This window comes from Electrophorus electricus, chromosome 1, assembly GCF_013358815.1.
Source record: "Electrophorus electricus isolate fEleEle1 chromosome 1, fEleEle1.pri, whole genome shotgun sequence".
Lineage (NCBI taxonomy): Eukaryota > Metazoa > Chordata > Actinopteri > Gymnotiformes > Gymnotidae > Electrophorus > Electrophorus electricus.
Window position 1 is genome coordinate 23000575 of NC_049535.1, and position 12378 is coordinate 23012952.

Below are 12378 nucleotides of genomic sequence, written 5' to 3' on the forward strand. Positions count from 1 at the left end.
TGCATACATACACCCACAGGATGAGCTCTCATTGTGTGGGTGTGGATAGGGAAGCTGTGTTGTCTACAGGAAGTAGGTTTTGCATTAGACCTGCCCTGTTCTCATTTTCCTGTCTTAGTCTCCTCTTATCTGAGATATGCACACACACACACACACACACACACACACACACACACACACACACACACACACACACACACACACATAACTCAAGACAGAGGGTGTCTGTAGATTGCTCCAAAAGCAGAGGGCAGGACCTTCGTATAGCCTCAGGCTTAGAACCACTGAGGCTCCTCTGGTTTCCCACAATCCCACAGTCTCCTTCCACCTCGTCACACAAGCTGTACACTTCGGGCCATGTGGAACTTATTTCCACACCACAGTCTCTGCCTGCTGCCGAAGCATCTATCGTGATACATGAAATATGTCTTAACACCTCAGCATTATGCATTCAGGTTAACCTCCACATCACAAATGTATATTCTGACGTTGTCAGTTCAAAAACACCCCCACCCCCCTCCTCCACACACACACACACACACACACACACTCAGTCATGTTTTTTTTTGATGTGATGGAGCCCTTTATAGATATTGTGTTCCAGCCAGTGAAAAACAGTGAAAGAGGAACAAGGCTCGTGCTCTTTGAAAGCTTTTCAGGTGTCCCAGGATCAGTCAGAGCTCAAACGTACACGCAGAGGCAGTGAATTTATGGCTGACCTTTCACGACCTTTTCACGACACCCGAATAAATGACAGGCTGGTGCAACACAGCAGCTCTGAAACAGCCCTGTGACTCGAGTCGTGACTAGCCTGCATCGCCCTGGGCCCACCACAACCTCACAGACCACTGACTTGGGACTGGCGGCCGGGATACAGGACAGCGGCGGGCGACTCAAGGCGGTGGTGGCAGAGGTGCTGGCGTCAGCCCCCCCCCCCTCCCCCCACCTCCCCAAGATTCCCCAAGAAACGTCCCAAGGGGGGAGGGGGGCATGCGGGCCCTTGCTCGTCTTCTGCGTCATCATCAGAGGTGACTGATGAGGGGTAGGGGGTCGGGGGTCGCCATGATCGCCTGCACTGCCGTCAGTCTCTGTCAAACCGTTATGCTTGCCGACAGCTCCCCGTTGTGGTGGGGTTCTGCTCTCGGAGCGGGGCGGTATCACTCAGCCTCTACGGTGGCCTCCTACGTCCATAGCGAGGCTCCAGACCCCACAGCCAGCTCCACCCCCCCCGCGTCCTCTCCTCGGCTGCCGAGGGAGTGACGGAGGACCGGATACAGTGGGTTTCACCAAAGAGCGAGAGGGGGTCTTGATAAGAATCGCTCCTTGGAAATAGACCCCCCGCCTCCACCTTCCTTCTGTCCGTGCGCGGCAGTGTGAGAGAGCCATTAAGAGCAAGAGCCCCTAGCGGCCTTGCGCTGGAGCTGTGCTTGGCCAGCTTCCAGATAAGACAGCCAGGCACTTCACCCGGACCCGACCCTGCTGCGTTATGTCAACGCTGACTGGTGGGTTTATGTAAGCAGCTCATCATCGCTGGGCCCTGCGTCGCCGTGCCTTCATTACGCACCCTCCATGACCTCCATTTCGCCCGTGTCACCGCAGCCGCGAGGAAGAAAGAATCTTATTTCGTTATTATTGACTGTCTGCACAGACGCACAAACTTTTTGTCTGTTGCAGTACAGAGTGAGGTCAAAGGGCACCCAGAAAACGAGCGTTCGGGTGTCGCGCCACGTTCATCCACTCTAAAACTTAGACAACATTTATCAAGAGTCTCAAGGTAAAAAAAAAAATCAGCACCTCAGGATGTGCTGGTAATGTCCTGTGCGACTGCTGACAGCCTCGCTGATAATCTGCCACTGATAATCTGCACAAACGCAGAACACTGAAATGAGTTTGCAGGCTGTAATGCTTTCACACCCTAGACTCCAACTGCTCCACATCCTTCCCTCTCTGAAGCACATTTATTTATACACATTCGAACCTAAACTAGAGGGCATCTGAAGAGGTCTCTCCAGAACCTTATGTTTGGATTATCCCCATCTCTCACATCAGATTATTGCATTTATGATAGTACTGTCTGAGTTTTTGTACTGTCATACACCATATGGTATAATATGTGAACTGACAAATTTTAAGCAGTGTGCTACTACAAGGGCATGTTGTATTACATGTTTTTCTACCTGGATCTGTGTTTATGCGTGTTTATGGCCCGTTCCACCTAGAGCCAGACTGTGTGACTGTCTGTCCCCTCTGTCAGGTCAGAGCGGCCTGGGCAAGTCGACGCTGGTGAACACACTCTTCAAGTCCAAGGTCAGCCGAAAGTCCTGCACCCCCAGTTATGAGGAGAAGATCTCCAGGACGGTCCACCTGAAATCAGTCAGCCACAGTGAGTACTTCACACACAGACACACACACACACACACACACACACACACACACACTAATCTGATATAGGGGCTTTTCCCAGTGCATGGAAGTCCACCGAGCCAGGCCAGGCGCCGTTCTGGTTCCTGAGTGGACTGCACGTGTGGGGCAAGAACAAAGGCACCAGAGGTAGCAATTAACGGTTTGACTTGGAGCTGAGCCAGCTGCAGAGGACCCGGTGTATGGGTGTGAGCAGGAGACGGAAGAGGAATTAAGATGCCTGCGACAGGGATGGATTAAGAAGGATCACTCACTTTTCAGCGCAGAAAGTAAAAGAGAGAGAGAGAGAGAGAGAGAGAGAGAGCAAGAGAGAGAGAGATCCGGCCACAGCCATCATTAAGAGCTCCGTGTCAGGGCGGCAGAGGGAGAGAGAGCTGGCAAGGCCATTCATCACGCCATGGGTCAGAGGACAGCTCTCGTTCCATCAGAGGCCACCATTTATCCAAGATGTGTGACAGCCAAGTGCCTGAGGAGGCTTGGTGAGGCGGTCCTCTTTGTATGTTCCCCCTGCGGCAACATACAGCATCTTGGTGGTCTCGTGTAAACGCGCCCCGGTACACCTGAAAATGATCTGGCTTACCGTCTTGTTTGATCAAAAGCCATTTTTTGTTTTCAGATTCTAGAGCCTTCAAGACAATGAGCTTCTGGGTTCCTATGCGTTTTGATGTTTCGTAACTGCTAATAACCACCTTAAGTCGCAGCCACACCACAGGCTGCACAGGATGTCTCGGGAGGGATCAAGCTTATGAAAGGAGCCTTGTTTTGTTATCAGGAGGCGGCGTTTCCGGCACAGGGCACCTCAACGCGGCGCCGCCTCACAGAATCGTAAAGCAGCAGTGTTGCCCTTCAACCAGTGTTAGGAAGACAGCTGCTATCCCAGGTGGAGTGGTCAGAAGGGGCCAGCACGGGAATGTCGTGCGCAACCAGCCGGGGCCCGGGAGAGCCACGTGAACCGGGAGCCGAGCCTGTGCGGGAGGCCATATGCCAAGCCTCCCGCATACACCGGCGGGAAGGCAATGAATCTCTGTCGTGATGGTGGAGGCGCCACCATGCTCAGAGGCGTGAAATGCAAATGGAGTAGCCCCCGCATCCTGCACTTTGAATGGAAGTTTTGTGTGTGCGTGTGTGTGTGTATGACAGTGAGAGATAAAGTGTACAAATATGTGTGTTATATTCTCAGTAATTAGCAGTCATGCTCAGCCATCTATCTTTATATCATTATCACCTTGTAAATTTGTCAAGAAGATGATTAAATAACAGACGTACTAAGCTCCTTTACCAGGCTCCTCTGGCCATTTGGGTTAGAAACCCGATGGCCAAGCACATGGCAGGGTCCAGGAATAAGCCCACCTCAGGCCGGGCCTTGCCTGCTGTTGTCTGGACCTACACCGAACAGCAAAATGGCCAGGAAGGAGGGCCAGTACGGACGATCTCCCAGTGCGCAAGAAAAAAGACCAGATGTCATGTTGAGAGGAATAACAATGTTTACTTTTCACACTTTGCTGAACCCTGCTTCCCCACACCTGAACGCAGACGTAAAAACGTCCAATTCCAAAACACCACATCAGACCTCGCCATATTCTACACTGTCCTCCCATGGGGGTCTAGACAGACCTCTGCACCGAAAGCTCCTGTTCCCAGCTCACCACTCGTCACTCGAGTTGTTTTTCTTGCAAAATGTGGAGCCATATCCTCTCACAAATTCTTCTTCCTTTTCTTACTTCCCCCTCGAAGGACAACCCCCACCCAACCCCACACGATGCAGTCTGAGTATGTGTTACCGAATAGAGCTGCTTAACTACCTCTACAATTTCACTCCATCTGACTTCCAAACCACATGTGTGCTGTAGCTCTGACCTACACGCACTCATGCCACTCAGAGCAGAGACATTAGAGCACTGAGCAGTGAGCCACCTTCACTAAAGCACTTGGACATTACATTGCAGTGTCATAGCGAAAGCAAAGATTATACACATATATCTGAAGTTCGTATATATGACTGTAAACCTAGCAATTAGTTTAGTGTTTAATATATTTAGTAAGTGTTTAAGATGTTCTTGTCAGGGACAACAGGAATGTGACTGTCTGCATTGAAAATTGCTGAAATCCTCACCGCTCAATCAAAGCTCTAAACTCGAAATTCAGTGCCTCCAAAGAATGCGTGTGTGTGTGCGTGCGTACGTGCATGAGTCAGTGTTTGTGTTAGTGTGTGTGCGTGTGTGTGTGTGCAATCTGTCTATGCCCTTACATGCTCAGGTGTGTGTTAAATATGAACTCGGCTTGGCTGCTGACCTCCTGAGACCTCTGCCTTGTTCCCGGATACACCCCTCACTGGCTTCTCAGTCAAGCAAGTGTGTAGGGGGAAAAGCCTGCTTCTCTGTGTCCTTTTTGCTTTTTTATTTTTTACTTTTGAGCCTTTAGCAATCAAAAGCAGCCCATCCTGACATCTGATGTAAATATTTACTTACTTTTTCCTCCATGGCCTGTCTCAGAGAACGCCCATGTCATAAAAACATCATTTGTCATGTGACACCCAGCGATAACAGAGGCAGAGGGAAGTGAATATGCCATCATCTTTCCCGCCATGTTCTTTATGTAAAAGTGTATGTTATTTTTATGTTGTCACTGAACACGCTTCTGCCACAACGCGGCATTGTTGTTCCCACATCGTAATGCCCCGCAGGTTCTGAGCTTGCAGGAATATTTGGCCATTTTGGTTGTATCTGCTGTTTATGTAAGTTCCGGTGCTCTATCACACGGCCAGCGCAAAAGCATGTTTGAATTTCTATCAGCGTAGGGCAGGAGCTCTCTGGCTGGAGAGCCAGGTTGGTCTGCCTGTGATGTGGCCCGTCGAACTAATGATCTGCTGCCTGTGGGAGGCGCAGCTTCTCTCGGCTCTCCGGCTGGAATCCATACCTGGTCCAGCACCTTAACCCAGCAGATGGGTCTGCCTGTCCCCCACCTCACTGGACCGGGGCAAGCGCGGCGCGGGACCTGTTTTAGAGATAGGGCCGAGTCCTGCAGAACAAAGAGGACCAGAAGCGGGAGGAGCTCGACACCCAAGCGTCACACACGACTACCCAACCCCCACCTCCGTGTCTCCCAAAGAAGGGGATGGTACCTCCGCTTTAAAGGACAGAGGCGTGACACAGTCCCCCTCTTCGGCTCTCAAAGACTGCACACAGAAGTGAGAGGGTGCCTTCTCAAAGCCGCCTTTCAGCTCCACCCCCGCCCCCACCCCAGGGTCGGAGGACGAAGGCGGGCCTGCTCGAACGGGCCTCCGTGGGTGCGCTTGTTTCCGCTCTTGTTTCCGCTCTGGTGAAGCAGGGCACAGACGCACGCTGTGACACGCTCAAAAGATGGACGGCTGTCGTCTCTGGCCAAGTGCTAACACCCCTTTCTCCTTGTAGCTGTAGCCTGGACTCCCCCCTCTGCCTTGCTGTAAAGCTGCAAAGCTTTTTCTTGTTTTATATATATGTGTGTGTGTGTGTGTGTGTGTGTGTGTGTGTGTGTGTGTGTGTGTGTGTGTATAAACTCAGGTGGTGACATCCCACCTTCATAAACATCTTCAGAAGTAGGAGAGGAGGAGAGGCGCATTGCCCAAGACTGACTGGGCCTGTTTTGGAAGCCAGACTGGAAAGTACGTCATGGAACATTTCTTAAATGGCTTTTCTCGCTCTGTTTCCAGTCATCGAGGAGAAGGGGGTGAAGATGAGGCTCACGGTGATTGATACGCCTGGGTTTGGGGACCAGATCAACAATGAGAACTGGTGAGAGAAGATGCACATTGCCTTTACATTCATTTCACTTTTGCTGATTACAGTGTGTGGCTGATTCACATTTGCGTAATCAGGGCTAGGCTTCTCAGATGCTTTCAAGTGTCAAACATAGGCATTGTCAGACGGCGGACTCCAACAGGGAAAGGGCATCACGTCCTCTTTCCAGACCTTTCCACCGACTTGATTTGCTTCTTTAAACTGTCCGACTCGTGTCTTTAGACATGCTAGAGTTATATGATCCCTCGAAGAAATTACTGTGCGAATATAGTCCCGACTGTATGCGTACAGTCCCAAAAGAACGGTCAGGACACCATGATAGTTGCTTAGACTGGGAATGATTGCATCTGATTAAAGATCAACTTTGACTGCCTGTATGAAAGCAGCCAGTGTGTTGTTAGTGTTATGAGCAGCATTAGAAAGCCTGTACTGTGGTCCCCTCCCCAGCTGGGACCCCATTGTGAAGTACATAAACGAACAGTACGAGAAGTACCTGACGGAGGAGCTGCACATCACCAGGAAGCGGAGAATCCCCGACACCCGCGTCCACTGCTGCGTCTACTTCCTGCCGGCCACGGGCCACCGGTGTGTGTCACTTCCTGCGCGCTTCCATTCTTTGACAGCCAGTCACATTACAGCACTAACTCAGGCTCTGTGGGGCTGTCACTGCCCCAACGTCCCGGCCGTGACGCCAGCTCTAGTTCATGGATTAGGCAGCTCGTAGGAGACTGCAGTGCAATAGATTGAAAGTCTGACCCACTGACCTTGCGGTAAACCTAAGATTCATTCACTTCCTCCCAGCACTGAGTAGGATTCTCCTAGGAAAACAGGCCCAGGGCCCGGCGAGTCCTAACCTCCACAATCCATGGACATTTACAGAGGCTCACTGATTTGTTTAGTAAGATAGTTCCAGAAAATGTCCACCTACATACACACAGCACACAAGTTTAGATGGAAAAAAGTACCGATCTACTGACATCATACAGCGCCCTTACAATGAGAACCTGACTTGCAGGTAGAATTGTTCAGGTCTGGCAATGGACAAATTCTGATCTGGGATCAGTGAAATGGCCCTAACAATTTTGCTCCAATGCGAGTGGCAAACACAGGCAGCTCAGCTGTTCGGTGAGCCCTGACGGCGCGGCTCTTCCACAGGTTACGGCCCATTGATGTGGAGTTCATGAAGAGGCTGGGAAAGATTGTGAGCATCGTGCCCGTGATCGCCAAAGCCGACACACTCACCATGGACGAGAGGCTGGATTTCAAGCAGAGGGTGAGTGGGGCGGTCTGTGCCAGTTATATGTCAATAATAAGTAGATAGAACTGCTTATGTGTGCATACAGACACTCCGCACTCGTTGTAAAGCCTTTTTCTTTATCCCCAGCTAAATAAATAATCAGCTAGTGTTTTAAAACATTTATGAAGTACAGTTTAGCCCAAAACAAATGCCTGGGGTGGAAAATTCTGTGTTGAATTCTGGATTGAAAAAAGGGAAACTTACACACATGGACACACATACACACACAAATAAACACATATTGAAAATAAATGGGCCGCATGGAGATTATAGGCATCTTCTTTGGGAGATGCTCTCTCCCCCCGAGTGACGTATGGCGCCTGCCACTGCAGCCTGGGCTTCTTGCCACGGACTGTCCCAGCGGAGCGTTTTCAGGGGGTGGGTGAGTTGGACGCATCTCTGGTTCCCAGCAGGCACATGGCTGCCTGCACTCTGCGTGTGTCCTGCTGATACAGCCCGAGCAACATTCCCGATGATATAGTCTGTCATTCCAAGCTGCTATCCGGGGCCTTCCCGGTCGCAGCCCGATGGATCCAGCAGAGTGGTGCACAGAGTGGGGCTTGGAGCCTCCCCGCTCATCAGACAGCCAGTGTTGATGGCATCTTGATGTATTACATGCCTTTCCACGTACACACACATGCACATGCACACACACACACACACACACACACACACACACACTCATACACATACATTCACACAAATACACATTCTCTCATACATGCCACTACATGTGTACACTCGTGTGCTTAGTTGAGCGTAAGCGAATGACAATCTGGCAACGGGCAGCTTGAGTCTCGAGTCTGTGCTGTTGCAAAAAGCCACAGAATTTCCTTGCCCTTATCCTGGCCTCAGATAACAGGCTACAGACCCATAAAACATGGCGATAGAGCGAGTAGAGCATGAGGTGTGTGTGTGTGTGTGTGTGTGTGTGTGTGTGTGATTGACTGACTGAGTGTGGGTTTGTATGTGAGTGAAAGCATGTAATCTACCTGACCAGGAGTCTCTCTCTTTCCAGATAAGACAGGACCTGCAGGCCAGCGGGATCAGAGTGTACCCGCAGAAGGAATATGACGAGGACGTTGAGGACCGGATACGCAACGACAAGATCAGGGTAGGAGGCCAAGACAGGGGGACTCCGCTCTAATGGCAGCCCATTCAAACCATGCAGAATTGATTCCTCACCTAACAGCTGACATTCCCTCAACATATTGGCAAGGCTTTGCGTTAAAGGCCGGTTGGTCCGAATGTGTAACCCGCTGTGCTGTGGGTGGTTCTTCCAGGAAAACATCCCTTTTGCTGTGGTAGGAACAGACAAGGAGCACCAGGTGAATGGGAACAAAGTATTGGGCCGCAAAACCAAATGGGGAATCATAGAAGGTGAGCGAGACTGCGCAGCCACAGTTGGTAGTACAGCTCTGAGATTCATATGCCGCAAAAACTGGTGTATGTTCTGCTTTATTCAAGACTGCCATCTAGTGTTGGCATCAAGGAACATATCAAAATTCTCCAGCATCACAAGAGATCTAAAATCTTTTTTTTTTTTTCAGTTGAAAATGTTGCGCACTGTGAATTTGCCAATTTGAGAGACCTACTTGTTAGGTAAGTGCTGTTTTTTATTTTAATTATTAATTTTTTTTATTGCTCTGGTAGCAATTAAATAAATGTTTATTTATTGAAAAGCCCTGCCATATTAATGAAAAGCCAGTCATTCAAAAATATTACACTTTGGATTAACATGTGTTTTCTGTGTGGATTGACCTCTGCCTCAGATATGTTTAAAGGTTTTTAACTATTATGGGCACACCTTCCATAATTTAAAATACAAACAAATAACAAAACAAAAACCCTTGGTGGAAGAAAATGAAAAATACATGTAGAGTAATTAGACTTTTACATAAGTAAGTTGTATGACAATAACTTGAAATGATAGAAATGAAAGCTAAAAATACTAATAATATTCAAAAAATTTAAAAAAACTATTAAAAGTAGTAAAAAGTAATGGTCAACACAAACAATCGAAAATGTTCAATCTAGATTATTATTAAGTACTATTTGGAATGTATTCCAAAATATATATTATTAAATTATTAGTACTTGTAGTTCATGAAGTACCATAACGTCCTCTCACGTAGTCAAGAGCTAATTCTAGGATGAGTGATAGTAATCGCTCAGGAAGAAGATCCAGACGGGCTTGAACAGGTTTGTTAGGGCTCTGGATTTGGAGACATGTGTATGGCAAGGTGTGGCTGAGTAGCTTCACACACCTGAGGTGGGACAGCATAATGAATGCCTCAGACAGCTCTAACTTCCTCACACTGACCCATGCTGTTCAGACAAGATGGCTGCCAGCAGACAGATGGCGAGAGATAGGTGGCAGAGAGGGGCGTCAGTAACGAGAGAAACCACGGGAGATCACACCCACCACCAAAACTTCTACTCATAAAGAAGGGGTTTTTTCTCTTCACGCTCCAGAAGTGTTAGCTTCGCATTTCCTCTTTAGAAAACAGTACATTTCGGAGGCCAACCAATGTATCTCACTAGCAATCATGAAACTCTGTAGAGAGCAGGCTTAACTGCGCAACCATACCATACGTACCATACCATAGTTCAACCATACGTTTACCAGTGCTGAAATCCTTCACTTGTTTCAGGTAGAAGGACGGGCAACACTTAATTTAACATGGCGTACTGTGCATGTGCTGGCCTACACAGATAAAAGCAGACAGATGAAATATCAAAATCATCATCTCTGGACTGAAGAAGCCTCGCAGCAGAATAACAAAACATCTCGCAGATTACGCTACACGTCTTAGACTTTTCAGTGATGGATGACTGAAAGAAACTCAGTTAGGAGTCAAGATTTGTGAATAACATTTAATTTTAACCATTTTTATAATGAAAAAGAATAACATGAAAAAAAAATTTATGTATTGATTAATTTTGCTACTGAAAAAAATCATTGTAAATCAGTTCTATGTAATGGGAATGGGACCTTTTTTAATTTCCTGAAGGTCCCATCTGCAAGATCTGAAGGACGTCACCCACTACATCCACTATGAAACGTACAGGGTAAGGAGACTGAACGAGAGCAACGCCAGTGTCTCAGGGCTCTCCGCTCTGCCCCTGGAGAATGGCATTACGGAGAAGTACGAGGCCCAGAGCCAACTCTAAAGGGGGCAGGAGGTGGTCTAAGGCACAGACACGCCCCCTGCCCCTCCCCCATCGGCCCATCGTATGTCCTCCCTGCCAATGTGACAAGTATCCTCATCAGCCCCTGGGCCCCAGTGCCAGAGAACATTTCAGAACAAGAAATGTCCAGACAGCCATCATGTAGAACCTAAAAGTTTGACTAAAGACATTTCCGCTGAGAATGGCATTTAAACTTCATATGAGTCTATTTTTAAATGAATCTATATTATGTTGTTTTTTTTTTTGGGGGGGGGGGGGGGGGGGAGACCTGAGTTGGTTGACCTGAGTAGGAAAGTTGATGATAAGTGAAGTATGTAGAGATGAGATGTGTGTAGAAGGGGAGAAAGGAAGAATATTCAACAAGTTGTCCATTGCATCGTTCTCTCTCTCTCTCTCTCTCTCTCTCTCTCTCTCTCTCTCTCTCTCTCTCTCTCTCTCTCTCTCTGTGAGTTGTGCTTAATGGCAGGACTGCTGGCATGGGCAGGAGCCTGAGTTTGTCTGTAACTCTGGCAGGGAAAAGCAAGGCCAGTCAGTGTTGCCTCCTCCACTGGACCTCTGACTGAGCCCTGAGCCCACACTGTGTGCTGCAGAAGGCTGGCTGGTCTTCCAAAAGCAGTTCCTTTACTTCACCTTCTCACCAAGGCCTTTTTTTTAAAAAAAAGAGAACCTTTTCAGAGTCATATTAAAACATTTTATTTTTGTTACCACGCTGGCTTTTGGAGAACACCATGTTTCTAAAAGAGATCTTTTTTAACCGCTTTTGAGGAAAAATTGTGATATGTTTAGAAATGTAATTGAGAAGAATATTACCAAAAATGCTTTTATGTTGAGGTAACTGTTAATTTAGCTGTGTTTTTACTGATACAGACAGCCAAGAAGTGAGATAATATTTCTTTATTGACAGCAGTTTCTTTAGCAGCTATATTTTCTGTCTGATGGCTTCAGTGGGAATGAATCAACCCAAGCTTTGTGAAAAAGTGTCCTGAGGTAGCAACAGGGAAACAATTTGATTGTGCAACCATAGAATTTGTTCTGAATTTACTGTCAAATGTCTTTTCTAAAAGGTACACATTTATATATTTACTGTCCATCATTGAAATTGTGAATAACTTAGACTTACTGGGATTCTGACTCTTCTCTCCATATGAAAGCTACTGTACATACCCAAGTTGTTTTCTTTATTTCTACATCTCTTTTTTATACATGTACTAACATCTCCCTCACGTCCTCACTATGAATATTAATATCCATGTAAACGGCATTGATTTATGATTAAATGATTGTCACTGTTTATGGGGGGCTCTTGACTGTGCATTGTTCTGTATGGTATCTCAAGGTGAATTGCAGTTCGGAGACCCCACTCAAAACAACACACAGGGCAAAGGCCTTTGAAAACAAAACATTTTATTGACTGTTTTCACTTTCATATATCAAGCTGCACCTGACCCAATCCCAAACCACAGTGATCCTTCCTACGCAAAGCCACCCTGCACACGTGTAATCCCACAGCCTGCCTCACATGAGCACCCTTGTGCTGACTAATCGGTTTCATTCAGGTGCTGAGTCCAGCTAACAGAAGCCAGAATAAGACCGTCCTGTACTGCCAGCCTCTGTAATGCGTGTCATACAGCACACTTAAGATGCAGCTGGTCATCGTTTAACTAAGGTAATACAGTGGTGTTGCATTGTGGG

The 12378-nt window shown here is 47.7% G+C and overlaps 1 protein-coding gene across 4 annotated transcripts in view; it reads left to right on the forward strand.

Annotated features, from left to right (window-relative positions):
- sept12 (septin 12) overlaps positions 1 to 11977 on the forward strand; it is a 52235-nt gene extending 40258 nt beyond the window's left edge. For all 4 annotated transcript variants that reach the window (XM_027002770.2, XM_027002772.2, XM_027002773.2 and 1 more), the window contains 8 exons: positions 2255 to 2383; positions 6110 to 6191; positions 6645 to 6782; positions 7353 to 7470; positions 8513 to 8608; positions 8778 to 8874; positions 9045 to 9096; positions 10509 to 11977. In XM_027002770.2, the coding sequence (XP_026858571.2) occupies positions 2255 to 2383; positions 6110 to 6191; positions 6645 to 6782; positions 7353 to 7470; positions 8513 to 8608; positions 8778 to 8874; positions 9045 to 9096; positions 10509 to 10668 (872 nt within the window). In that variant the 3' untranslated portion in view covers positions 10669 to 11977. The remainder of the gene's footprint in view (positions 1 to 2254; positions 2384 to 6109; positions 6192 to 6644; positions 6783 to 7352; positions 7471 to 8512; positions 8609 to 8777; positions 8875 to 9044; positions 9097 to 10508) is intronic.
- Positions 11978 to 12378: the final 401 nt, after the last annotated feature.